The sequence below is a fragment of the Pyrus communis genome, chromosome 13 (genome assembly GCF_041283825.1).
Source record: "Pyrus communis isolate YQ-2024b chromosome 13, ASM4128382v1, whole genome shotgun sequence".
Taxonomy (NCBI): domain Eukaryota; kingdom Viridiplantae; phylum Streptophyta; class Magnoliopsida; order Rosales; family Rosaceae; genus Pyrus; species Pyrus communis.
In genome coordinates, this window is record NC_142577.1 from 29,937,411 (window position 1) to 29,963,612 (window position 26,202).

The 26,202-nt window shown below is 37.9% G+C and overlaps 4 protein-coding genes across 5 annotated transcripts; 3 read left to right on the plus strand and 1 right to left on the minus strand.

Annotated features, from left to right (window-relative positions):
* The first annotated feature begins 6,148 nt into the window (after nt 1–6,148).
* On the plus strand, nt 6,149–9,670 carry LOC137737809 (cysteine-rich receptor-like protein kinase 43). The gene is made up of 6 exons (XM_068477371.2): nt 6,149–6,517; nt 6,617–6,756; nt 7,502–7,712; nt 8,462–8,696; nt 8,810–8,960; nt 9,107–9,670. Exons 1-6 carry the CDS (start codon nt 6,454–6,456, stop codon nt 9,494–9,496), a joined length of 1,191 nt encoding a protein of 396 aa, XP_068333472.2. The 5' UTR covers nt 6,149–6,453; the 3' UTR covers nt 9,497–9,670.
* Nucleotides 9,671–11,767: 2,097 nt separating this feature from the next.
* Nucleotides 11,768–12,944, plus strand: LOC137737527 (HMG-Y-related protein A). Its single transcript, XM_068477038.2, has 2 exons — nt 11,768–12,018; nt 12,132–12,944. The coding sequence occupies exons 1-2, from the start codon at nt 11,944–11,946 to the stop codon at nt 12,633–12,635; spliced, it is 579 nt and encodes a 192-aa protein (XP_068333139.1). The 5' UTR covers nt 11,768–11,943; the 3' UTR covers nt 12,636–12,944.
* A 2,835-nt stretch (nt 12,945–15,779) lies between these two features.
* Nucleotides 15,780–21,178, plus strand: LOC137736613 (phosphoglucomutase, cytoplasmic). 2 transcript variants are annotated; one of them, XM_068475853.2, is made up of 18 exons: nt 15,780–16,208; nt 16,742–16,823; nt 17,401–17,456; nt 17,747–17,860; nt 17,962–18,024; nt 18,295–18,411; nt 18,529–18,629; nt 18,747–18,806; nt 18,913–19,012; nt 19,124–19,281; nt 19,355–19,450; nt 19,660–19,723; nt 19,897–19,978; nt 20,078–20,253; nt 20,340–20,416; nt 20,501–20,633; nt 20,740–20,856; nt 20,946–21,178. In XM_068475853.2, exons 1-18 carry the CDS (start codon nt 16,128–16,130, stop codon nt 21,015–21,017), a joined length of 1,749 nt encoding a protein of 582 aa, XP_068331954.2. In that variant the 5' UTR covers nt 15,780–16,127; the 3' UTR covers nt 21,018–21,178. The 2 variants fall into 2 exon arrangements, with proteins under 2 accessions (XP_068331954.2, XP_088539161.1); XM_088683035.1 differs by having other exon boundaries at nt 15,906–16,208; nt 20,501–20,605.
* A 400-nt stretch (nt 21,179–21,578) lies between these two features.
* Nucleotides 21,579–23,864, minus strand: LOC137736615 (pectinesterase-like). Its single transcript, XM_068475854.2, has 2 exons — nt 22,930–23,864; nt 21,579–22,565 (listed from the first exon to the last, which is right to left on the minus strand). The coding sequence occupies exons 1-2, from the start codon at nt 23,849–23,851 to the stop codon at nt 21,874–21,876; spliced, it is 1,614 nt and encodes a 537-aa protein (XP_068331955.2). The 5' UTR covers nt 23,852–23,864; the 3' UTR covers nt 21,579–21,873.
* Between the last annotated feature and the right edge of the window lie 2,338 nt (nt 23,865–26,202).

Below are 26,202 nucleotides of genomic sequence, written 5' to 3' on the forward strand. Positions count from 1 at the left end.
ATACACTAAGTATAATAATATAATTTGTTGAAAATTTTTTAGTGCACCGAATCGTATTTTTGGCACACTAAAAAATCTCTTAGTATCGAGACTGTTGAAGCAAGGGCAGAGGCAACATAACCATAATTATCAGTTTTGAGGTTGTTTAATTTAATTTTATGTGATTTAGTTTCCAATTAAGCAACAAGCAAGAGATGTCTCAGCAATTCCCCTGCAGGCTCTGCATTCAGTCAGCGAGGAACAATATTCTGCTTAATTTGCTGCTTAGAGAGCATATAGATCCAACTGAAGATGCTCGCTTTGTCAAAAAACAAATTTCCATTGGCGAGAATGTGTAACAATATTTCAAATCAATTATTATTATATTAAAAAATTAAAACGTATGACAATGCGAGATTTGCTTGGAACGCCTTTACAGTGACATTCCTGTCACACTGACATTCCTTATAAAATTTGGAACTATGCATTGCCTTTCTTTTTCTTTTTTTTTGAAGAACTGCATTGCCTTTCTTTTTGTAATAAAATTTTGCTCATTTTTTCTGGTGTGGAAGATGCTTGTTTGAGTTTTTGCTCTAATCATAGAGAAGAGATCATTTTCGGATCTTTTCTACTAAGATCACCGGATCAAGTGATTCGGACATTTCAAATTTCATCAAACAGCAAAAAATTATTACAGCTTTTAAGGAGTCAAAACAAGTGGACCGTTGGATGAAATTTGAAAAGTCCGAATTACTTGATCCGATGACCTTGGTGGAAAAGATCTAAAATCTCTTCTCCTAATCATATAGGCACGTGGTTTTGCGTCTCTACTTTCGGCGGTGCTTGAAATATGTTTAAAAGGATATTCAAATCAAAGCTTATTAGGTTAGGTCATGTTCTAATCATGATTCACATATACATACATGCATATATACATACATACATACATATATACACACACAGCCTTTAAGTTTATCTCCAACCGAAGGGTCTAGAGGATTAAAGGGCCGAAAATAGCCCGAAACCGTCTCCAACCGAAAGCTAGGCCAAAGGGCTCGTGAACCCCACGGGAAAAAAAAGGCCAAAGGGCCAATTGGCTAGCCCAATCCAGCTAGCCCTGGGCCGAGCTGGAAATTTCATTATTCCTGTCAATTATATCTGATAGGAATGGTAGGTAGTTATATCTGACAGGAATGGAGGCAAAAATTTAAATACAATGGTTGACTGACATTAGCTAGCCGTTTTTTTTATTTTTTATTTTTTTTTTTACAAAATTTATTTTAAAAACTGTAAAAAAAAGGTTTTTCCCCTATAATTTCTAAACCATTAAACATTACATGACATTAAGTAACATGAAACAACATTAAACAATATTAAACAACATTAAATAACATTATACAACATAGAAAAAACATTTAACAACATAAAACTTAAACAACATTTTTAAAAACATTTAGCAACATAAAACTTAAATGCTTACTCCATGCTATTTTGGGCCCAAAGATGTGCAACAACTAACAAGATCCTGTTGTAGATACTTGTTTGTGGCACGGGAACATATCATTCTATAGCCTTATGTACTCATTTATAGAGATATTACAAGTTCTTGGATTGAAAGGTAAATTAGTCCCATCATATATTTTTGCATGAGCCCTTCTTGACCTATTTGGATCGTCTTGAATTCAAAGTTGTGTGAATTATAGCCCAATATCCACCCTATTTATAGCCCAAAAAAATTCAAATACAACGGCTAGCTAACATCACTTAGCCATTGGATTTGAATTTAAGTTGTAGTTTTTAAATAATAAATTATGTTTAGCCCTCGGTTGGAGACGGTTTTTTGTGACATGGCTAAAATGAGCCTTGTAGCCCTTTGGCCCTCGGTTGGAGATGGAGACAAATATGGCCCTGTACTGTTCATTAAAATATTAATTTCTTGGATGGCCAGATGGCTAAAACGAGCCATCTGGCTAGCCTTTGGTTGGAGATGGCCTACCAAGAGGGATTCCCATTTTTCAAAAAAAAAAAAGGGACACCCTCTTGATCGCTGGATTGGCTTTAATGAAATTGTGTGGTTGAGATTAAATCACAGGCCACACAATTTCATTAAAGCCAAATCTAACGGTCAAGAGGGTATCCCCATTTTTTTTTGAAAAATAGGATCTCTCTTGTTAAAGGATCTGTGTATATATATATATATGTGTGTGTGTGTGTGTGTGTGTGTGTGTGTGTGTGTGTGTTCTAATAATGAAGCCCCAAGGATCTAAAAGATGTTAGGCGCTAGTCGGGCGGCGAACTAGGCCAATTTAAGTAAATCTATTATATTTCATGTAAATAAATGTCTATTTATAATTAAAATATATATAATTTCATCATAAACTACAAAATATAATGACATATATATTATGAAATATTGGAACATAATGAAAATATGAAGAACATGCATATAATGTGTGTTCATTTAAGTATTCAACAAGTTTCTTACACTTTATTGAACAAAATAAAATGCAAAATGAAAGTTATATGTTTTCTATGTAAGTGAGTCGCAACCTAGGCAGGTGTCTAGGTGGGTTTGGACGAGTTAGGCGGGTGCCTAGACGATATAGACAGGCGCCTCAGCAAGTCTAGACGCCCTTTCTTAATTTTCAAACGAATAAGCATTAATCGAGCGGTTGCTAGCCGTCTAGCTAAACAGTGGAAGCCCAAGGAAAAAAGCATTAATACGAGTAAGTAGTCGTTCTCCTTACTTACATGTTGTAAACGGCAGTTTGAAAAGTGTGTAAGAACAACTTAATTTTTCTTGAGTTGGTTGAAATCGTACAAGAAAGATAAGTACGCATTGCGGCCTCATAAAAATCTTAATGAAATCAAAGGAACAATAATACACGTATTATGAAACTAAATATCTTCTTCAACAAATCCATAAGAAATTATGGTGGATCATGAAACCAAGTGAATTGACGATCAGACAACTTAATTTTTCTTGAGTTGGTTGAAATCATACAAGAAGATAGGTATATTAGAGTAAATGTAGAAATGTAGAAATATAGAAAATAAGCTGAAATATGACTTAGAGATACAACTTGAATCGTTTTCTTAAAGTATTATTTGCCCCTACTAGAATGAGTTTGTTAAAGGGTTCTTGGCAAATCACTTCCAAGATACAACGAAATATGAAATATTCGATTAGCAAAAGCGAACTACATTTCCTTAGAAATAACTAGAAAGAAATTGTATGAATGTGATGGAGAGAGAAGAGAGAGCAAAGAAGTTGTGTATAAGCAAATTTCTAAGGATGCTTTTGTTGCATCGGACTATCTCGGACTGGACTAACCTTAGGGACTAAACTGGACTGGCTTAAAATAAACTAAATTAGTAAAGCGTTTGATGTAGTGCCAGATTAAAAAGCTGGATAGTTAACACTAAATAATATTATATTATTTAATACATATTTAATAATATTTTATATCAACTTATTTTTTTTTTCTTTCTCAAAACCTGTACTCTCTGGAATCTTCTCTCCCTCGTTAGGTCCGTCCAATCCCCTCACCTCGTTCTCTCCCTCATCTCCCTCTTCGTCTCCCTATCACTCTTGCTCCCCGAAGCTACTTTCCCTCCCCTTCTCTATCCATTTCTCTCATTTCCCAAAGCAATGAGATGATATGGATTGTGATTCATGCGTCAGCTTCAAGCAAACAGCTCCCACATTTCGAAGAAACCCAAACTCTCCCGCAACGTTTTGATTCTCCGTCTTAAATTCCATAACAAAATAACCATCTCGGAATTTTCTAAGAAAAAGGTGAAATTATCCGATTGGGGATTGTTGTTGTTATATTTTGCTTTTTATTTTTTTTTCCTTTCAAATTTTGGTGGTTAGATTTTGAGATCTACACAGTGGTGTGGCTGTGTCGGCTGTGGGCTATAGCTGACGGTGCCGCAGAAGAAAGAAGGCGAAGCCCAGGGAAAACGAAAACTCGGGTCTGATCTTGTTTCCTAGTCCCGCTTAATCCCAAGCGAAAGCTTGGGACTCGTAAACGAGGTTTAGTGAAGCAGGGAGCGCCTCGTAGTCAAGGCGAGTCTCATTTATTGTAGTCCAGCGCCATTCCAAATGCAGGATTATAATCCTAGGCCTGGTTTGGTATGGATGATTTTGAAAAAAGTTGGAAGTTATTTTTATGTTTAGTAAACATTCAGCTTCATTTTTTTTTTTTTTTTTTCATAATTTTGAGTGAAAGAAAGCTAAAAAAAAGAAGCTGCAAAACTCAACTTTGAAAAATTGATTTTTTTTTCACATCTGTTTTACATAAAAGTTTACCAAATATTATAATACTGTTTTTTTTTTTCAAAAATACTTTTACAAAAAAGTTTACCAAACACTCTGCTGCTTATTTTCATAACACAACAAAAACAACTTTTTTTTTAAAACACAGCAATACCAAACCAGCTTTTAAGTTAATTCAAACTAATCCCACTGCAACAAATACACCCTAAATGAGTACTCTCTTCTGCTACTGTTATTCAGAGAGAATTGTACATGTTCAAATTAATTAAAAGTACATGACTTATAAAGTCTTGTTAGTTCAAAATGTTCACGTCTTTGAACATAATACATGCATTATCTAAAAGGTATTACCGGATGCAGAGCACCAGTTACCCAATGGTCATATCTTAGCCAAAGAAATGCACTTATTGTCCATCAATCATGTTTTTTCACCTAACATGAAATATTCAACAATTCTTCCTTATTTTAAGACTATATAATAAATGACATTAAGCATACCGATGTAATCTAAATGTGTCTTTTGAATTAAATCTTTAATTAGCGTAAGTAATTTAAAGTTATAACGAATGAGATGGTAACCTAAGTTTAAATCTTTTTTAATCGAGTGCCTTATAATAGGCTACGCACTGTGTTCTCATTAAAGTCTTATTCAAAATTTCAACCTAATCAAAGAAACTGTAATACACGCATTTCCAAAACTAGATATTTTCTGTCAACAAATCCATGAGAAATTATGGTGGATCATGAAATCAAGTGCATTGAAGATCACACATCAAGATATTTTTCGCAGCTTGGAGATTTCTAGTATACAATAGATCATAGTAGAATTGCTTGCAATTTTATGTACATTAGCTTTCCTGTAAGCACGTACAAAAAGCTATTTTTCAATCATGACGCGCTACGTACAAAATTTTATTTATTTTTCGCCATTGTATCTGTGAATAAACTAAAAAATAGATGACCTCATTAACAGCTAAAAAGATATTTTAAGCTTTTATTCAGAGTCACATGTAGCGCACGATACATGAACATTGATTTGATGTTAATGTATGGTTTGATTGTCAAAGTGGCGAGGATCCTTTTCTTAGAGATCTCGGGAATTCTGTGATCGTGACCGTTTATCGTATATCATGCGTCAAAAATTATTTTTAATTTTTAATTTAAAATTAAATATAAATAGTATCTAACGAAAGCTGACCGTACGATATAATAAACGATCACGATCACGGAATTCCCAAAAAAAATATCCTCACTGGACCATTTTCCGTCAAAGTGTTCTCACTGCTATTACTTATGAATTTGATTGTTTAAGGACCAAGGGAGAGGTGGCAACTTAATTAACAGAAACTTCCCTTCATTAGGGAAAGACCTATTTTGATTTCATTCATGAGAGGTTATGAGAAATTTTTTAGCAAGGCTGTTAGGTTAGTATAGCATTTCACAATCAGAGTTAACGTAACATCAAATGAGATCAAAACACAAGAATCATATTTTAAAATTTGTCGTACAAATAACGCGGTTGGACACAACGACAAATTACGTGATCGGACATTCCGAAACTTGAATTTATGTAGTCTACTTTTTATGGTCAATTCTGAAGTTATTTACTTGCCATTTGGTAAAAGAAAAATGTTAAGGAAACTCTTTCAAAAGTGAAACTTTTCTTAGACTCTCTATCACCTTATAGTTCAACGTTAATTTATGTGCTAATATTTTAAAATTTTGTGTTCAAAATATGAGACAATAAAAATTCTATTGACAGTTCCACTTATAAAAAAGTTCCGTTAACATTTTTCTTCGTAAAATGGGTTGGTCAGTTCCCAGTTCCGTCACATGAATGAAACAATCGTTTATTTAATGCCTTTTGAGTTCTTTGTATTTTCCAGTGAAACAAAACAAAACAATAATAAGAATCCACAGTTATCAACATGTGGGTTCATCTACCGTCAACACGTTCCATAAACTATTCTTCTTCCCAAACTCTGTTTCGTTTACCCCAAATAAAAAACTCTGTTTAGTTCGTTTCTTAATGTCATAAAAATCATTATCCAACACCACCAAATCCCACGGCCTGCAATTTTCCGCCGGAAACGAATTTCCACACGCCGCATCTGAAAATCTCTCTCTGATCTCCTCCTTCTTCTTCTGTGTTCATTTAGGGGATTGGGCTGTTCTAAAAGTCACAGAAAACCATGACCAAGTCCAAGAATTTCCTCAACAATCTCGTCAAAACTTTTGGGTTCGCCCCCAGCAAAGGTAGAAATCGAAACCCAGTTTGCAGTTTTGTGCATTTTGGTCGTCTTCTACTTGTATCAGATGATTGATTTTTTTCCCTCTGTTTTTTTGTTTGATCAGGCGGACAGAACGAAGAGGACTTGGAGAAGATTGCTCAGCAGGAACAGAAGCATTTCCCATTCGAAACTTTGGCTGCCGCTACGAAAAATTTCCACCCCAGTCATAAGCTCGGAGAAGGCGGTTTCGGACCCGTTTTTAAGGTACTTAATTACTAATGTTTTCGTTTGACTTATCTGTTTGGTTGCTAAGAAAATTTTGGGAAAGAAGTTATTTCAAGCTCACATTTTTTTTCTTCTACTGAACTCCCAAAACTCGTCTCTCTAGTGATTGTATAATTTTAATTAATGATACAAATTATTTAGTGAAATAAATTATTATCCTTTTGTTCCGTGCAAATTATATGGGAAAAATGACGGAATGTCTCGCATCCTTTATAATTGTTGCAAATAGTGTTTAGAAGATTGTTCCTTAGCTTATTTAGATAATGATGATGGTTATTAGTTAATAAGAAACACAAATTTAGATTAGTTTTCGGCTTAATCATGCACTTGTATGCACCACCACCACCTGCTACTTTCGTTTAATCCGCTGCTTTCTTGGGTGCTAAGGAATTAGGGTATCTTTACGGAAAATGGAAGGATTATATTGACAATATCAAGGATGAATGTTATCCCGATTCTCTCGAGTAGCGAACATGTATATCTTTCGTTTCATTTAGGAAGTTACACCAAAGGTAAAGTCGCAGATGACTTCACTGCCAATGTAGTGTCATGTAATGTTCTAAACTATAACCTTTTTGCGCATTTGTCTCCCTGATAACATGTATCTTGCAAGCAGACATACCACCGAGCTTTCGCCTTGTTAACTAGATCCTTAAATTCTCAAGAGACAAAGTAAACGGGGCAATTCATGTGTCTTACATCTTGTGTGGTGCGTCTTTCTCAGGGAAAGTTGGAGGATGGGAGAGAAATTGCGGTGAAGAAGTTGTCACAAAGTTCAAATCAAGGAAAGAAAGAGTTCATGAACGAGGCCAAGTTGCTAGCTCGTGTGCAGCACCGTAATGTTGTGAATTTGTTGGGCAATTGTGCACACGGGGTAGAGAAACTACTTGTTTATGAGTATGTCTTAAACGAGAGCCTCGACAAGTTTCTCTTCAGTAAGCACTCGTAAATCCTTCTATACTTTACTATCAATTATTATTTGGCAACTGCATCAATTACAATAGATAATGCAACCATGTTTAGTGTTCTACTAATAATTTTCTCATTTTCAATTGTTCTTATTTCGATGTTAAAAGCTGATCAGCTGAATTTAGCACAAACTTAAAGTTGTCCAGATTTCATAATTTTGGATCAATTTGCTTTAGTTCTGAAGGTCATACATAATAGAACCCCGACTCCATCATATTTCCTGATATGTTTGTCTGAATAGTATTCGGAATTTGGTCAAGCTTGAGATATATCGCAGAAAATCAGAAGGCCTAGTTTGAAGGCTCTTTGAATCCTAATTATTCATCGATTCTTAAATATTACTTTGAATCAATATTTTTGTAGTTATATACAATTTTGATTGATACTCACACCTGTTAATTATGACATCATTAGCCTAGTTTTCACGTTTCCATCAAAACCTTGTGAAGGAGATGGCTCCTAAGACCTTGACTTTATCCACATTCTTTCAGCCCAAGCAACCAACAGAAGTTTCAAAGTTGTGACACAACCTTGCCAGCTCACAACGGAGAAGAACCTACACCATTTGGTCAACCCCCATGACCTTTAACACCTAACTGGCAAAAATAGAAATATTACGTGATGCTTATCTCTCCCATTTGACTTTCATCTGGTTTAATGACTGGCAACAGACTTACGTTACGTACTGACAGTGGTTTTTATGGTGTTGGTACAGAATCAAATAGAAGGGAGGAGCTTGACTGGAAGCGGAGGTTTGATATAATATGCGGTGTTGCAAAGGGCTTGCTTTACCTTCATGAACATTCACATAAGTGCATTATACACCGCGACATCAAGGCCAGTAATATTCTACTAGATGATAAATGGGCCCCCAAGATTGCTGATTTTGGCATGGCTCGCCTATTTCCCGAGGATCAGACGCACGTCAATACCCGCGTTGCTGGTACCAAGTATGGTGTCTTGTGCAATAAGTTTTATTTCTTAAGTGGGTGGGGTTGAAGTGCTCGGGACCTGCCTTGTTTACTTGGTTTTAACATGGACCTTTTTAATTTTCTTGAAACAGTGGTTATATGGCTCCCGAGTATGTTATGCACGGGCATTTATCAGTGAAGGCGGACGTGTTTAGCTTCGGTGTTTTGGTTTTGGAGCTGATCAGCAGCCAAAGGAATTCATCATTCAACGCAAATGCTGATGCGCAGAATCTGCTTGATTGGGTAAGATTGTAGATCTAACTATCATCTGTTGAGCCAAGTATGAAAATTCTGTGGTGGGCGATGATTGCTCAGCTGTTTGTCATCGAACATTTCTTGCTGAAATTTTTTTCTACTGCTAATCCTAAATTTGTCTACTGCTGATGCAGGCGTACAAGCTTTACAAGAAGGAGAGAAGCATGGAGATTATGGACCCGACGTTAGCATCATCAGCGGTCACCGAGCAAGTAGCGATGTGCATTCAGATGGGGTTGCTGTGCATACAAGGTGATCCCATAGTCCGCCCCACAATGCATCGTGTGATTGTGATCCTATCCAAGAAACCGAGCCATCTGGAAGAGCCAATGAGACCGGGAGTGCCTGGATCAAGATACAGAAGATCTCGCCGACCAGCAGGGGAAGGGGTTTCTTCCACTACTGCCGGAGCTTCTGGTGATACAAATTCCCGTTATTCAGATACGAGCTTTACTGTAACCGGAAGCACTTCAGCAGCAGCCCCGGTTCAAGATGTCCGTGGGAAACGCCCGGTGGAAAGTTAGGTCCATATTCTTTGTGAGAGGTTTTGATTCTTCGTTTTTTGTATGATAGAAATGTAAAATTTGTCGAATATCATGTAAATAGTTAAGTGAGGGAAGTGAAATAGGTAACTGATGCTACAAATCGTTGCAATTTTGTTTGAACTCTAACTATTCAAAAGAAGGGCTTGTCATCCATTAGTTGCATTAGCTAGAGTGGATGCATCAGGGTTTCAATTTTCCTCTTCAGAAGCATTGCGTCGGATGCGAGACGTTTTTTAGTATTATGAATATTTTAGCCAATAGATCTTATTTAAAAATATAAAATCAAATATGTTAGTTCGTTTGGTGGACCGGATGAGATTGGACCTTAAGGTTATGTTTAAATGGTGGATATTTGTAAAACAAGACTTGTAACTGATGTATAAAATAAGGGACATATTCTAATTGTAAAGACAAAGAGAAGGAAATATTGGCATGAGAGGATACTCGTCAGATTTTCTTTGTGTGGATTCGGACGCTTAAATCATATTTGTTCATCGTATATTGTACGGTAAAAAATTATTTTATTTAAAATTAAATATAAACAGTACCTGACGAAAACTAGGATCGTTGAAATCCTTACAAAGAGGATCTGCGCGCGAGAATCCTCCCTCTATTGGCAAAACGAGTGAGAAGGTGATGTGTCAACTACGTATGGAGAGGCACTTTGATATCCGACACGTGTCCACACCAAACTCGGTCGCTCATGAGAAAAGTCAGTACTCTGCACTTGGCAACTGACAGGTCTATGTGAATTAGTAAAACAGTAAATAATGCCTATACATTTTTGAGCAGACAAAGAATTGAACATAATCCATTCGTATTTTACCAAGGCCGGCAAGAGAGGATGGTGGACCCCACTAGTCAAAGCATCCATCACCCATCACCAACGCCAACACCACCAACATTGTTGTGAATGTGATACCATAGCGTACCTAGCATGGTCTCTCGAATATTAGGATTCTATCCACTTTTTTTTAAATTTTCTTTTTTTTTATTCAAACGGTTACGATAAATTATATCAACATTTTACGTTAATTTTTTTTATAAAAAAAGAAAGATAAAATGGAGTGTAAGGAGGAGAGGGAAGGATATAAAATAGGAGGGAACAATATTCTAGTTCGTCTCCCACCATATAACGTAATAATCATATCCCACGTAAATATTATTTATAAAAAATAATAATATCCAAAAAAAACTATTTTTTATTTAAACAAACGATATTATCTACATTAAGAGGAAGATATAGACACTTAACCTCACAATAAGTTAGTAATAATATGATTCAAATTCACTTTTGACGAGAATCAAATCTAAGACTTCTTACTCAAAAATAAAAATAAATATCACTAAATAAAAATACTAAATAACTAAAATTAAAAAGAATAAAAATAAAACAATAAAAAAAACCAATTATCACACGCATTTGGTCAACCCGGTTCAAAAGTTGAGAGACCATCTGATTCGACCAGTCAACTCCAAGCTCGCCAACCATTCGATTTCGCTTGAAAGGATGCTCATCCTAGGTAGGGAACAAATGGTCGCTAGCTGTATAGATACATATCCCCTTGTGGAAAAAATCGGATTCTCTTTGCATGGATTCGAAAGATCAATTAATCGTGTTGATTTATCGTATATCGTAAAATTAAAAATTATTTTAAATTAAATATAAATAATACTTAATAAAAAATAACCGCATGATATATAATAAATGAATACAATTGATTAATCTTCGAATTTCCACAAAGAGAATCTGAAAAGAATTCACATCCCGTTGTGTTCTAATATTATGGTGTGGGGGACCACACATGACCCACACCTCCAGTTTCTAAAGCGGGCCTCGCACTCCGCACTTGGATGCTGGATCTGAGAGACGACTCATTTTTGAATCCCCAAAGAATCATGGCTTGCCGCTCCGTATGGCCTTTGCTGTCATGTCATCATCCTACTGGTCAATTCTTTTACCATTTTACCCTCTTTCACCGTTTCGGCCAATCAGCCTCTGCGCCTAGCGAAGGTAGATACATCAGAAACCCTATTAAATCCTCACTCGAATTATTCGAAGCGCTTCGGACAAGGCAAGATTTTAAATTGAGGGACTTTTATGTCATTTCCCCCAGTTGAGTCCTTCGTCCACGTTATCGATCCATGTGAGCACCGCTAAAGGGTCTTTCACCGTCGGATCGGAGCACAAACACGCGATCCCTGACCGTCGGATCTTTCTTCTTCAACCCCCTGCCTATTTCCCTTCCCATCGTCAAAGGAAAACCAACCTTTTAAATCCTCACCTTCTTTCCTCATCCTCTCTGCCTGACTGAACTTCCCACCAAACAAACAGTCTCTCTCTCTAGAAAACGGTTTCGCTTTCTCTCTCTAGAAAACAGTTAACAGTCCCCATCTCTCAGTCAGATTCTAGTGAGGAAGCTCTCATGGCGACGGAGAACTCCAACAATCCACTAGTACCGCCGCCACCGCCGGTTCCCTCTCTCCCCCAGTACCCAGAGGTACCGACAATTTTCCTTCATTTTCTTTTCTCGGCATCCAAACAGGTTTTCCCTTTTAATTCAGCTTAATTTCAGCTGGGTTTTGCTAATTTACTGATTTTTCTGTCCGTCAGATGATTATGGCGGCAATCGAGGCCCTGAACGACATCAACGGGTCAAGCAAGTCCGCAATCGCGAAGCACATCGAGTCAACGTACGGAGATCTGCCGGAATCTCACGCGGCCCTCCTCGCGCACCACCTCAACAAGATGAAGGACACCGGCGAGCTCGTCCTGGTCAAGAACAACTACATGAAGCCCGACCCCAACGCGCCGCCTAAGAGGGGCCGCGGCCGTCCTCCCAAGGCCAAGACCCCACTCCCCGCTGGCACTGTCTCCTCGCCGCCAAGGCCACGTGGCAGGCCCCCCAAGCCCAGGGACCCCTTCGCACCGCCACCTCAGCCCAAGACACATTCCGGAACTGGAAGGCCACGTGGCCGCCCTCCCAAGAAGGCCAAAACGACAACGTCTTCTGCTCCGGTTTCAGCTCCCACCCCAGCCACGGCAACCGGCGCGCCGAGAGGCAGAGGAAGGCCGCCGAAGGTGAAACAGACCGCCGTGGCCCCGGTTGGTTGTTGAGCTTTAGCTCAGACAGTGAGAGAGGGAGAGAGAGTGTGTGCTAGTTTTAATTTAATTTTAATTAGTATGTTTAGAATCTAGCTTTCGGCTAATTGATGATTTAATTAGCTTCTTTTCTTAATTTTTTATTTAATCTATATTTTCAAGTTGGGGTATGTGGGTGGAGGGTCGCTGTTGTGAGGTTGTAATGCGACTGTAATCCGCCATGTAAATTGTTCAGCGGCTTCTTGGGCTTTTCTGCCTTTTGCCTCTCTCTAGGTAAAAAAAGGGGGTTGAATTTTAAACCAGACTGATCCTGATTACTTTTCACTTTTTTTGTTTCTCTTCTTTTAAGCTCCATACTTTCGCTCCCTTAACGCTTTTTTGACCTTTTTTTTCGACGTGCTGCAATGTGGTTGGTTTGTTTGCCTGAATATGGTTAAAACATTAACGAGCGACCCAAAGTTACTTACTTTGTGAACATCAACCAGGCTTTTCGCTTTATGAGGATCAACAAAAATGTTTGTTGTACGTAATCTTATTCTTGTTTTGTAAAGAGATTGTTTTCACAATTCAAACGCTTAATCTTTTATTTGCTTTATGAGGATCGAGAAAAACGTCTGTTGTACGTAGTTTTACTCTTGTTTTGTAAATAGGCTGTTTTCACAATTCAAACGCTGAATCTTTTGATCATATATGAGCAATTTTTCTCTTGCATCAAGTTTGATCTCGATTGGGTAAAACATTAATGGTGAAAAATAAATAAAGGGCCTGATGTGTTGGTGCAAAAATAAGGTTTGGTGGTAACAAATGATTCTTTCTTCAGTTTGAAAAAGTGTATGAAGTCTTTACAGATATTGTTGTGGATTAAAACACCAACATGTTCGCCTTTTGGATTGCACGCCTGAGAATTCTGTCCATTTTTAATGTTTCATGTAAAATTCTTGACTTTGAGCGGAAACGAATGCATGTTTATTTATCTGAATATGTAAGGTACTAGCCTTGCTCATATTTTGGCATATAATCATCAACACACAAGAAATGAAAAAAATGAGTGGAATGAGCGTTGGAAAGAAACGAATCCTTTTGTGATTTCTTTCGGTTCAAGTAAGTAAACTGTTAACATGTTTGAAAAAGAAAGGAAACCCAAAAAAAAAGAAAAAGAAATCTTAGGATGGCTAATAATGTTACTGAAAATCATTGATTTACTAGATAAGTACATATTACTCAAATTTTTACAGTTATAAACTGATATACCGCACAACCAATTAGCAGATGTGAACTTTACAATAGTTACAATGGTTGATATATTTTATCTTACTAGTGGCCTAAAATGGATGAAGTGACTGAAAAGAGATCCTCTCCGGATCTATCCCTTCAAAGTTCAGGAATCAAGTGATCTGGGTTTTTAAAAATTTGATCAAACGGTTAAAAATTACTATAATTTTTAAAAGTTTTTACTAACTTTTCTATTTTTAACCGTTAGATCAAATTTTAAAAGTTCGAATTACTTAATCTCTCGACTTTGAAAGAAGAGATTCGGAGAAGATCTTTTTTTTCCGAAATGACTAAAGACATTTTTACTAAATGATACGACCCAACGACAACATATCACTAAAATAGATCAAGTGATGTTCTGTTAATAGTTCTTGTCCTTGCGTGTACAAAGATACGCAATTTGAATGGACAGTTGCAATGAAAATGACTATTGGCTTGTGTTAAAGTATTAAAAGTATTTTTCTAGAATTCACTTACATTATTATTAAAAGATAGAGAATTTGGAAAAGCCACATATAGGTTTGTCAATTTGGTATTAAACTCAAGATTCACGAGAGTCAAACTTATAACGTTTTACTTACAATTTTTTTTTGAACAAATGATATTATCTACACTAATCGGCATGGGATGAACAGTGAGCTAACAATAATGTGGTTTAAATTTACCTTTGGAGAGAATCGAACCTAAAACCTCTCACTTACAAGTGAAGAGGAATACCACTAGACCATAGCATTAAGTGGCAAGTTTCACTTACAATTAAAATGAGTAAAATTTAAGGGAATTGTTATTGACACTCCAAATTTCTCATTCTACACTCCAAACATTCTATATCTAGAAAGAAAAATACACTTGTGAGGAGTGTAGAATGAGATTTTTGGAGTGTCAATAACATTTCCCAAAATTAAAGAAACATAAAACTGAAATAATTAGTTATTAAAATGGGCCATAAGAGCAACTCCAACGTGGGAGCCCTCCCCCCAGGCTATTCACTATTCAATCCACCTAGTGAACAGTAACTGCTTTTTGTATCTTCACCGTTGCACTTGAATAGCCATGACAATAGGCAATAAAATAATAGTATTTTTTTCACAAAACTTGTCTTCACCATGGACGAAGAAGCTTATATGGAAGAGATTGAGAGCTCTGCCGAGCTCCCATATGAGGAGGAGGGAGATGGAGAAGAGTAAGGTTAAATCGAATCCGACGCCGACGGAGAACCAAGCCTGAGAATCCGGCAATGGGTCTTGTCGAAATGGCAGAAGGGTTGGTTGAAAACCCAGAATTTGAAGTTGCAGTAGTAGCAAGAGACATTGGTTGCGGGAGGAGGAAGCGGTGGAGATGAGTTTGCAAGGAAGGAAGCGGCGAAGATGAATTTGCAGGAGACGGTGGTCACGGGAGGAGGAAGCGGCAGAGATCCGTTCTCGTCACTAGCATAGTCGATTTCGTCGGAACCCACGTCTCCGTGGCCCTCAAAAAGCGTGGAGACGTCGTCCTGACGTCAGCCCACGTCAGATTGCCTTCGGGCGCTCGGGCCAGCACGAATCGACGACCCTGGCGCTCGAGCCTGCTTGGGCTCCCTCGCCAGCCAACGCTGGACTTCCTCCCTCGGGCAATCCAGTCCTGTTTTGGAGCCCGTCCCTCGAGCAAGAGCTCCCGCTGCTCTAAACGAAATTTGTTATCAAACAAGTCCTAAAATATTTCTTCAAACAATGAGGAAAAATAACATGGAATAAATAAATATGTGGAATGGAACGAGAAAACCGGTAGTTGGGGGACTTGGGTTGCAAATAAAAAATATTTAGCGCTCAATCGGTGGGGTAGTGAAGTAAAAATACAAACCGTGGGAATCGCTCTTTCTTGGTCTCACAAAACACGCGGGTGAAGATCAACGGACAGCCGGTAAAAGTGGAACAAAGATCAACGGCGAAAAATAAGAATACGTGCGCAACGTGCCACGTGGGGAATATTTTTACAGGATTGGGACAAACTTCATCCGATCCCATCTTCCGATTCGCTCTCCAGTCTTCAACGCCCATCTTTTACGTCTGTCACTTACTCACCTGAGCGTAAATCGTACCCACTTCGCCACCTTTCAATTCCGTTATAAATCGCTCTCTCTCTCTCTCTCTCTCTCTCTCTCTCTCTCTCTAAACTCCAATCTCCAATCTCTCTCTTTTTCTCTCTACGTCTCTCGTTCTCTGTGATTTGAATCGCGGTACGTTCTCAGCGAGCAGAATGTCGTCGGGGAAGGTTAAGAAGGTGGAGACGACGCCGTTCGATGGCCAGAAGCCCGGAACCTCTGGCCTCCGCAAGAAGGTTCGCCTCTCTGTCTCTCTCACTTTTTTTTTCAAATCGTAATCGAATCTCGTTTGTATGAATGCTGGATCCGTTGCGTTGGAGCAATTCTTAAACTCTGTTTGCTGCGATCAGTTTTTCGCTGTTCGATTTGGTGAATTCTCGCATTGTTTTCCGATGTTTTGCTATTTCCAGATCATTGATCAGTGAATGAAATTGAAATTCTTTAGGTTTGATCTCTGTTCGATCAAATCGAGCCGTTTGATCCGTTGATCCGATCTTTAGACTTTTCTAAGCTAATTAGGTCTTATTTATAGTGCAGAATAGGATTCCAGAAGTTTATGAACTAATTAAATCTTAGTTAAACTGGTTTAATTCTAATAGACACTCTGTGTTGATGATTGCTCCAGTGGAAATTCGATATGATTTTCGGTAGACTAGAGATTGGCTGTTAGAAAATGCACGCGTATTTTCTAAGCTAAAATACACTACTGAGATTACTGTTTTGACTTTTCCTTATTTATCTTCATATTATGGTGGCTGGAACTTTTCAGGTGAAAGTCTTTACGCAACCTCATTACTTGCAAAATTTTGTTCAGTCAACATTCAATGCCCTTCCATCGGATCAAGTTAAAGGTAGGGATTACTAAGTCATACTATTTTCGTCGATCTTTTTTCTCTTGATGAACAAAATGGAGTGCATTGTCTTCATTTGCATTCTTATTGCATTTGAACTTCCAAGTCAGTTTATGCAGATGATACTCTTTTTGTGTTCGATTCTACTGAGTTACACTTTATCGTCTACTTGTAGATGCCATTTAGACACATAATTTTGTTATGTGATAAAAAGTGAAATGAGGCTTTATGTATGTGCAAAATTGAACGGTATGGAATTTAAGTTAGATTAAATGCAAGGCTCCAATGTTAGAGGTGATGGTGTCAAGGTTGCAACAACGTTGGTGGCCGCTTTGTATATAGAGATAAAAATAAGAATGAGCAGAAAGCTATTTAAAAATAATGTGGAATTATTTTATTTTTTTCTTTTTTTTTTCACCCAATTCTTAAGATATAATTCAGCACTTGGCCAAAAGCAATACATTATCCCTCATGCTGAACTCCCCGTTCCTATGTGTAATATTTTGTTGACTTAGTTTCAAGTGTTTTTGTTGTTTTAGAATGTTTCATTAACTTATCGTTTTTTGCTTTCTTCTAGGTGCCAGAATTGTTGTATCTGGTGATGGTCGGTATTTCTCAAAGGATGCCATTCAGGTGATTCTGCATTCCATGATATTTCTGAATGCAATTTTTTTTTCTTTCTTTCTTTTTGTGATGGTATATATAATTTGTATTGGCTAAACAAGGAAACCAAAAATGTTGTTTGGATCTGCCGACCTTTTTGTTGCTATTGACAACGATTGGGCTTGTGAAGGGCCTCCCCCTTGAGCCAGCTAGAGCCCCTTGTTTTTTGGTGGGGGAGTCAAGGGTTATTGCTTCTTCTAATATAACTTGTAATGAGAATAATAATGTGTTCTAGTTACACTATGTTTTTTTCATTACAGATCATAATTAAGATGGCAGCAGGCAATGGAGTAAGAAGTGTTTGGGTTGGTCAGAATGGGTTGCTTTCAACTCCTGCTGTATCAGCAGTCGTACGTGAAAGAGTTGGTGCTGATGTAAGTTATAGTGAATTAAGATCTAGCCCTTATTATAATCATCATCGCTATTAATATTTTTGGTTGTGAACTGCTTCACCTGTCTGTAATTTTTAATCCAGGGATCAAAGTCATCAGGTGCATTTATATTGACTGCCAGTCACAATCCAGGTGGCCCGAATGAGGTTAGTGATACCTACATCAGTATACTTTTGTTATAAATTATGATTAGTAAATTTCGGGAATTCTCAGATTCAGTTGCAAGGATGGTAACATATTTCTTGGAAGAGGAACAATATGAAACATTAAGTTTGTTCGGAATTAGGATAGCCAACAATAAGTTTGTTTGAAAATAATTGAAACAATTATAATCTATTCAAACAATTGGCAGAGCCAACACGTTGATACTTGATACTGATTGGGAACTTATCCTCTTTTTCGTGTCCGTATTGCAGGATTTTGGGATTAAATACAACATGGGAAATGGTGGACCTGCCCCTGAGTCAATCACTGACAAGATATATGAGAACACAACAAAAATAAAGGAGTACTTTACAGTTGACCTGCCTGATGTAATCAATCAAATCTAAGCTCCATATTTTTTTTTATTTGCTTTAAATCTTATTACAAGACTGCTGCCCTTTGAGTCCCATATATTGTAATAACAGAACTTCCAATGTACATGACAGGTGGATATCACTAAAGTAGGTGTGACCACCTTTTCGGTGGAAGGAGGAACTTTTGATGTTGATGTTTTTGATTCGGCGAGTGATTATGTGAAATTGATGAAGTAAGCTTATCTCTGAGAGGAATCCTCCTCTGTGACTTTGGTTACAGTTTTGTGATCAATATGATTTTCTCAGCTTAATATCAGGACAGTGTTCATTTGACTTAATTCTCATTCCAGGTCAATCTTTGATTTTGAGTCTATCCGGAAGCTGCTATCATCCCCAAAATTCTCATTCTGGTATTTAGATAACTGCTGATTTGCATTTTCTTTAGTGCAATAATTCTTTTAGGGCACACACATGGTATCAATGGTGGTATGACTTATCTCTGTTGTCATGTTGAAGTTATGACGCACTACATGGAGTTGCTGGAGCTTATGCAAACCGTATTTTTGTGGAAGAGCTTGGCGCAAAAGAAAGCTCATTACTGAATTGCGTACCCAAGGTACTTCTATATTCTGGAAAAGTTTTTTTTCATGGTTTAATATATGCTGTTTCAAGTGATTTTATCCATATGGTTCACCTGTTTCTCTCGTGATTGATTTCATGCAAACAGGAAGACTTTGGAGGAGGGCATCCAGATCCTAATCTGACCTATGCAAAGGAGTTGGTTGCACGTATGGGACTGAGCAAATCAAATACTGCAGATGAGCCCCCAGAGTTTGGTGCTGCTGCTGATGGTGATGCAGATCGTAACATGATCCTCGGTAAAAGGTAGCATCAGACTTGTGATTGTAATTCTAATCTTTTCTTTAACTTGCACTCTTAAATTGTCTTGTTTTATTAGGTTTTTTGTTACCCCTTCGGATTCTGTAGCCATCATTGCTGCAAATGCAGTTGAAGCCATACCTTACTTCAAAACTGGTCTGAAGGGAGTTGCCAGGTACTTTATTATGCTGCTTTGCTTGCAGTCTATTCATTTCAGAGCTACATATGTTTATTAGAAGTTTTTTGTTCATGGCCTAGAGTATTTGTAGATTTCACAATTGGGATTATATGTTCTTGAGTTTTTATAAAATGTCTGTCTTTTGGATATATATTTTCATGCCCAAATATTCTTTATTATCATCTTTCGACGTTTTCCACTTGTAGGAGCATGCCTACCTCTGCTGCCCTTGATGTTGTAGCCAAACATCTAAATTTAAAATTCTTTGAGGTACTCTCTCTCTCTCTCTCTCTCTCTCTCTCTCTCATATATATATATATATATATATATATGTATATATATATATATATATGTATGTATATATATATATATATGTATGTATCTCTGTGTGTCCTGCTGGCATAATAAAAATGTAACTTAGTTGTGTTTACTATAAACCCCAGGTACCCACTGGCTGGAAATTTTTTGGTAATTTAATGGATGCTGGATTATGTTCAGTTTGTGGTGAAGAAAGTTTTGGAACAGGTCAGTTTTCAGGAAGTGCCCTCTAAAGTAGTTAAATCAACGTTGGAATTACTAGACACTTAATATGGGATCATTGTCATTTCTTGTGTCCTTGATCAGGTTCCGATCATATCCGTGAGAAAGATGGTATCTGGGCAGTTTTAGCTTGGTTATCCATACTTGCTTATAAAAATAAGGAAAATCTTGGTGGGGAGAAGCTTGTAAGTGTTGAGGACATAGTTCGTAAGCATTGGGCTACCTTTGGTCGCCATTATTATACTCGATACGACTATGAGGTTTGTTAACGTTTTAAAGTGGTCTCCCCAATGTTCAACTAGATAATCTTGTATTGCTATTAATTACTGTGTATTTTTTCCTGAAGAATGTAGATGCAGGTAAAGCAAAGGAACTCATGGCTTCTTTGGTGAAATTGCAGTCTGACCTTTCTGAAGTCAACAAGTATGTTTACTCTTGTCATTTATCAGACTATGAACAGAAACTTTGCTTCTTTTATTGACATACTGGTGCTGCTTATTTGCGCAGGATTGTGAAGGGAATACGTTCTGATGTCTCTAATGTTGTCAACGCTGATGAATTTGAGTACAAGGATCCTGTTGATGGTTCCATCTCAAAACACCAGGGCATCCGGTACTTGTTTGAGGACGGATCACGATTGGCAAGTTGACAGTCTTTTCTTTTTGTATTTTGAAATTAAACTTCTTGGATCTTGCTTGTCTTGCTTGAGCTGATCAATCTTGGCCACTCCTTGAACTCCATTGCAGGTTTTCCGCCTCTCAGGAACCGGCTCAGAAGGTGCCACAATCCGACTCTACATTGAGCAATATGAGAAGGATCCATCGAAAATTGGCAGAGAATCTTCAGAAGCGCTTGGTCCCCTCGTGAGTTGAATCATTAATCTCGTAATGTTAAATTAAATTTAGTGGCTAAGTTTTTCGGGCTGGCTCTGATTCGCTCCATGGTTATACAGGTGGAGGTTGCTCTTAAGCTTTCGAAGATGCAAGAGTTCACCGGACGATCTGCCCCTACTGTTATCACATAGATCCACATCTCTAAAATCACATAAAAAAGGACCGGCTTGTTATCTTCAAATGTATTAGTAATAAGAGAACTTTTTTTGTAATTTTGACGGGTCTGTTGGACTCTCATGCCTACAATTTTTGTTTGTCCAAAATAATGCGAATTTTGAATGGTACTTTGCAATCTCTTGTCCAAATCTCGTGTCCTTCAAACCACTTTTGCCCCTCGAAAATCATTTTCATTTTGACCTAACTTGTGAAATCTGCTAAACTTCCCGTTCAAGATGCTGACATGGGTTCAGAATTGCAATATCTACGCAAGCAAACTCATGTTAGCATCTTGAAAGGAAAGTTTGACGGATTTATCAACGAAGCGCGACATGTGGCACGGTAATAGCTACAATCAGCGCCTGTAATGTTAATCGTGAGCAACTCGATTAGTAACCAATTCCATCTAATTGGTCCATGTCATCACGTATCCGCCCATGATTTAGGTGATAACTTTTTATGATATTCATTAGGCATCAAATAATATTTGCCAAGGAGTGTGCTTCCAAAGATTCGTTTCAAATTTTCAATAGGTCTATGGCACAATATCGTCAACTCATATTATCATACCTGAGTTATAAAATTATGTAACAACGCATAAATTAATAACACCACGTGATAACATACGTCTAGAGTTTAAAATACATTTGCATTCACAAAAGAGATAAAGGCAACTCTCTAGATATCCACTTCCAAAAGGAAGCTAACACAAGCTGTGACAATTTTCACTTTAGGTCACCATCGACCCCCACCTACGTTACGCAAGTGTGTGACAAGTCCCCCACTCTACAAAGTCAAACAACTTCTCTCCACAACCACATGCATGCATTATCACAGGCCAGTTGTAAATGGGACTCCAGTCCCCGGAATCCACGAATCTCCGGCCAACAAGTTCCCAACCGTGAACTTCCCGGCCTCTGCCGCACTCCTTATTACACGATAACCGGGCCAGTTGACCCTCCCTCCAGTACCAGCCCCAGCGCCGGAGTTCATGTACTCCCCGTAATAAAGTGTGGAGAGGGCAAAGCTTCCACTCCACGGAAACCAACCAGCAGGGTCGATCAACCCATCTAGATTACTCTTCATAATTACCGTCCTAGAGTACTTTTTCCACGGCCTACCCAAATAGGTCTTGAACGAACCTTGTACAGGTCTCAAATCTTGCGCAGCCGTGATTCGCGAGTTATGGATAACAATGCCTGTGTTTTCATTAGGGTCGGTCCTAGATTGCGCCGTTATGGTGTTTATTTGGTTGCTCATTGGTTTCCTCGCGTAGATGTTGCAATTTTGGAGCACAGCCGTGGCGTCACCGCAGATGAAGTCAACCGTGCCGTGTATGTCGCAGTCGCGGTAGAATTGGCGTTGGGAATACACGTATAAGGTGTCTTGGTAACCCTTGAAGCTGCAACGGTAGAAGACTGAGTGATCGGAGCCGGAGCGGAGTGCCACGGCTTGATGCTTCTTTGGTCCGGCTGTGTTTTCAAATGTCATGTCTTGAGCAATGAAGCCTTCCCCAGTAACCCCTGAAATTTAAATGAACAGTTTATTGATTTTGTGAATGATTAGATGTATACTAGGAGATGAACTTGTAACTATTCACGTGGCATGTAATTAGCTAGGTTATCTTTACAAGTTTAAATCTTGTCAAGAAATGAAAAAAAAGTAAGTTAAAAATAAAAGGAAGATTTAGTAAATAGCTTTATAGTTTGTGTACTCATGCATTCATTTCAAAGGCAAAGGTTATATAGTTTTTCAAATCGAACATGACCTAATTAATTAAATTTTAATCTTCTTCAAGGATTAAAGTTCAAAAACTCCTTAATTAAATTGGTTGAAATTAACCCTTCAACTTATTCAAAGTTTGTTAGTATTTCAACTTAAACATACCAAATGTAGCAGAGCGATATGTGGTTGAACCATCTTGGCTATTTTTATTCCCCGTGACAATCGTTGCATCGATACCATCTCCGATGAACATGATGTTCTTCATTGTTTTCTTAATCTCGATATTTTCTCTGTAAACTCCTGCTTTCACGTGTATAACAAACCTTTTAGTTGCCCCACTGCGTAGCTTGTGTGCTGCTTCTACAGCCTCAGAAATTAACTTGTAATTTCCAGACCCGTCTTGTGCTACTATCATATCAGCTCTTGGTCCGCTACTTCCCGATTGGAGTAACTTTCGATCCGCGGCTGAAACCCATTCCGGGAGCCCATCATCCGAAAGCAAAGTTCGTCGTCTTCCACGAACTTGTTTGCTAAAATGTAGAGCTGATGGAAAAGTTGAGACCTTGTGTACTGACAGTGAGTTGCTAAGCATCTTGGACAAGTTGCTTGAGAGGGTGACATAGTTTGGGAAAGACTGCAAATGAGAACTAGAAATGTTGAAATCGACGAAACCATTTTGGCATGTCTGTAGATTAGTAAGCGATGCACTCAACCATGTATTGGCATCGAAGGCATTGGAGGAGCCGATCGAACGGTTGAGCATGTCGACGGTGTCCTCGTAGAGCTCCAAGCAGTCATTACAAGCCAACTTGGCTCGCTCATCGTCACCGTCCAATGAGTTCAAGTTCAAGGACGAGACAAGTTGATGAGCTTTAATGGCTTGGTCCATGGTGGCTTTAAGTACCAAGTCACGAAATGAAAACCTTTGTTGATAATCTAGGGTTGATAAGAGGTTAGTGTTGATATAATGGTGGCATACTTCAGGGTATGGGGTTTGGCTGCATGGTGCAGTGATTCTACAAGAACTATGCTGCAGCATGAATAGAAAACAATAGAAGACAAGAAAATATGTATTGAACTCCATGGCTTCAATTTTGAGTATTGATCTTCAGAGGGCCGATGGGGGCTTTTTTTTATAGACCACAACTTGCCTTTTGTAGGGCTTACGTGGGTGGTGTACGTACGTCTAGGGGTCGGGGAAAAAGGAGTACTTATACTTTATGCATGATCATTATTGTTTCTATATGCCACTTGGGAGCGGATTGAGATCCCTTCTAAAATCTCACACTCTGGAGCCAACTAACTCAGCAATTCGGACTATTCAATTTAAATCATAAGACCTACCTCATATACAAAAGTACGCTCTCATCTCTCTCCAAAACCCTCATCTCTCTCTTGTATTGCCCGAATTGCTGAATCTGTTGGTCCCGAAGTGTGAGATCCGAAGAGAATCTTAATCTCTTGGGCCACAACAATTTTGCATTTATGAAACTCTATTATAAGATGGTGGAAGCCTAAAATATATATGCAGACAATTGGGTCGGAGTCATGAGTCTTTGTAGTTTGTACTTGTATGATCAGCTATACATAAAAAAAGTGGTAACAGGAATACAAGATGGTGGAAGCCTAAAATATATATGCAGACAATTGGGTCGGAGTCATGAGTCTTTGTAGTTTGTACTTGTGTGATCAGCTATATATAAAGAAAGGGGGATGGAAGATGATTCCTTGCCACTTTGGCTATGGAAGTTGTTATTATTTTTTAGTGATTACTCTGGTGGATGAGCTTTCATTGGGAACTCACAATGTTTCGCATTTAAGCCCTCTCGCGCTCCTTAGTGTAGATGATTCGGAAGTTCTTTTGCAAGTCTATACTTGTGATGCTGCCAGCGATGACTGATTAAGGTGACCAATCAGCATCGTTCCTTATAATTAGTCTGAACTAAGGAGTTTAATTTCCCCGATTTATAGTGTATCAGATTTGATTATTCACAAAAAAAAAAAACAAAAAAAACAAAAAAATGGTTTGATCTTTTGGACATTCCCTCACCGGTACGTACTTTGCAGTAAACTTATTATCCGTTTCAGGACTTGGATAAGACCCCTCAACAAGAAAAGGAAGAAAGTTAACGGGTCTGCTTTATGTTTCTTGGCACAACTAAAAGGTTACTCATTTGTAACCAAAATATCACAGGTTCGAGTTGTGAAAACAACCTCTTTGCAAAATAAAAGTAAAGCTATACGACAAACGTTCATTCCCTGACCCTCGCATAACCGAGAACTTTGTTGGCTTGGGATCACCCTTGACACGCATATATATATGTATGTATATATATTAATCAATCCAAATCAACTTTGTAGTAATTGGTGTCAGTAATTATTCGAAAAATGAACACGTACGTACGTACCAAAGAGGGCCAAATAATGGAGATGTAAACTTTGTGTGTGATATTAATTAGGAAGAGTTTGTCAAAACCCTAATCTAATTTTCATATCCACACGCAAATGCACCAAGAGACTCGTGAATAGATAGGATGGATTCTCATCTTTTACAAGTTTATTAGGTGTACACCTTATGCATTGTAGACTCTTGACCACCTTTTGATAGATCACGTAGTTTCTACTCTTAAAACCCTTAACTACAATTTTGGTACACGCGGCTTGTCATTGGCCTCAACTCAAATTTTTTTGGTATGCACGTGAAAGATGTTTGATGTGCATATCTAACATCGTTGGTGATACTATTTTATTCAAATTATAATATATACACTAACTTTTACTAATATTTCCTCAAACGTCGGTCATATTAATTATGTCGACCATTTATATCATAATACATAAATGGTACACAACGTAATAAGTATCTTTGATGGTTTTCCTCTTTTCAGCCCAGGAGGACGTTGAGAAGGACTTTTTTGGTCCTTTGGTTAAGAGTGTGAGAGTGCCACTACGTGGCAAAGGTTAGCGGACGTAGAACTGATGCGAAAGCTATTATGTTGTACCCTTGTATTTGATTCTATAAAACGATGTACGGTCGAACAAGAAACCTTTTATCGATTTAGATTCCTTATTTTCCTTAAAGACAAGACGCTGAACGAGCAACCAAATGATGAAAGATGTGAGAATTGTGAGATTTTACGTTAAAGTACACTAGGATTGGAATCAAAAGTATGTAAAATGACAAGGTATGTGCTGTTTTGAGCTCGCTTCTTTTCCTTGAAATTTGTAGAGCTTGGATACGGCCCAACATTGTAGGCATTAGGCCATTATACAATTATATATTAAGACTAATGCTAGAAAGTTGGAGCCTAAAAATAGGTCGACCAAATTTTGGCCTTATAAACTTTTTGCATTATGAACTCTTTCGTCGTTTAAAAATAATAATTTTGTTTTTGTTAGGAATGGAATCTACGACGTTTCAATTACATTAATATC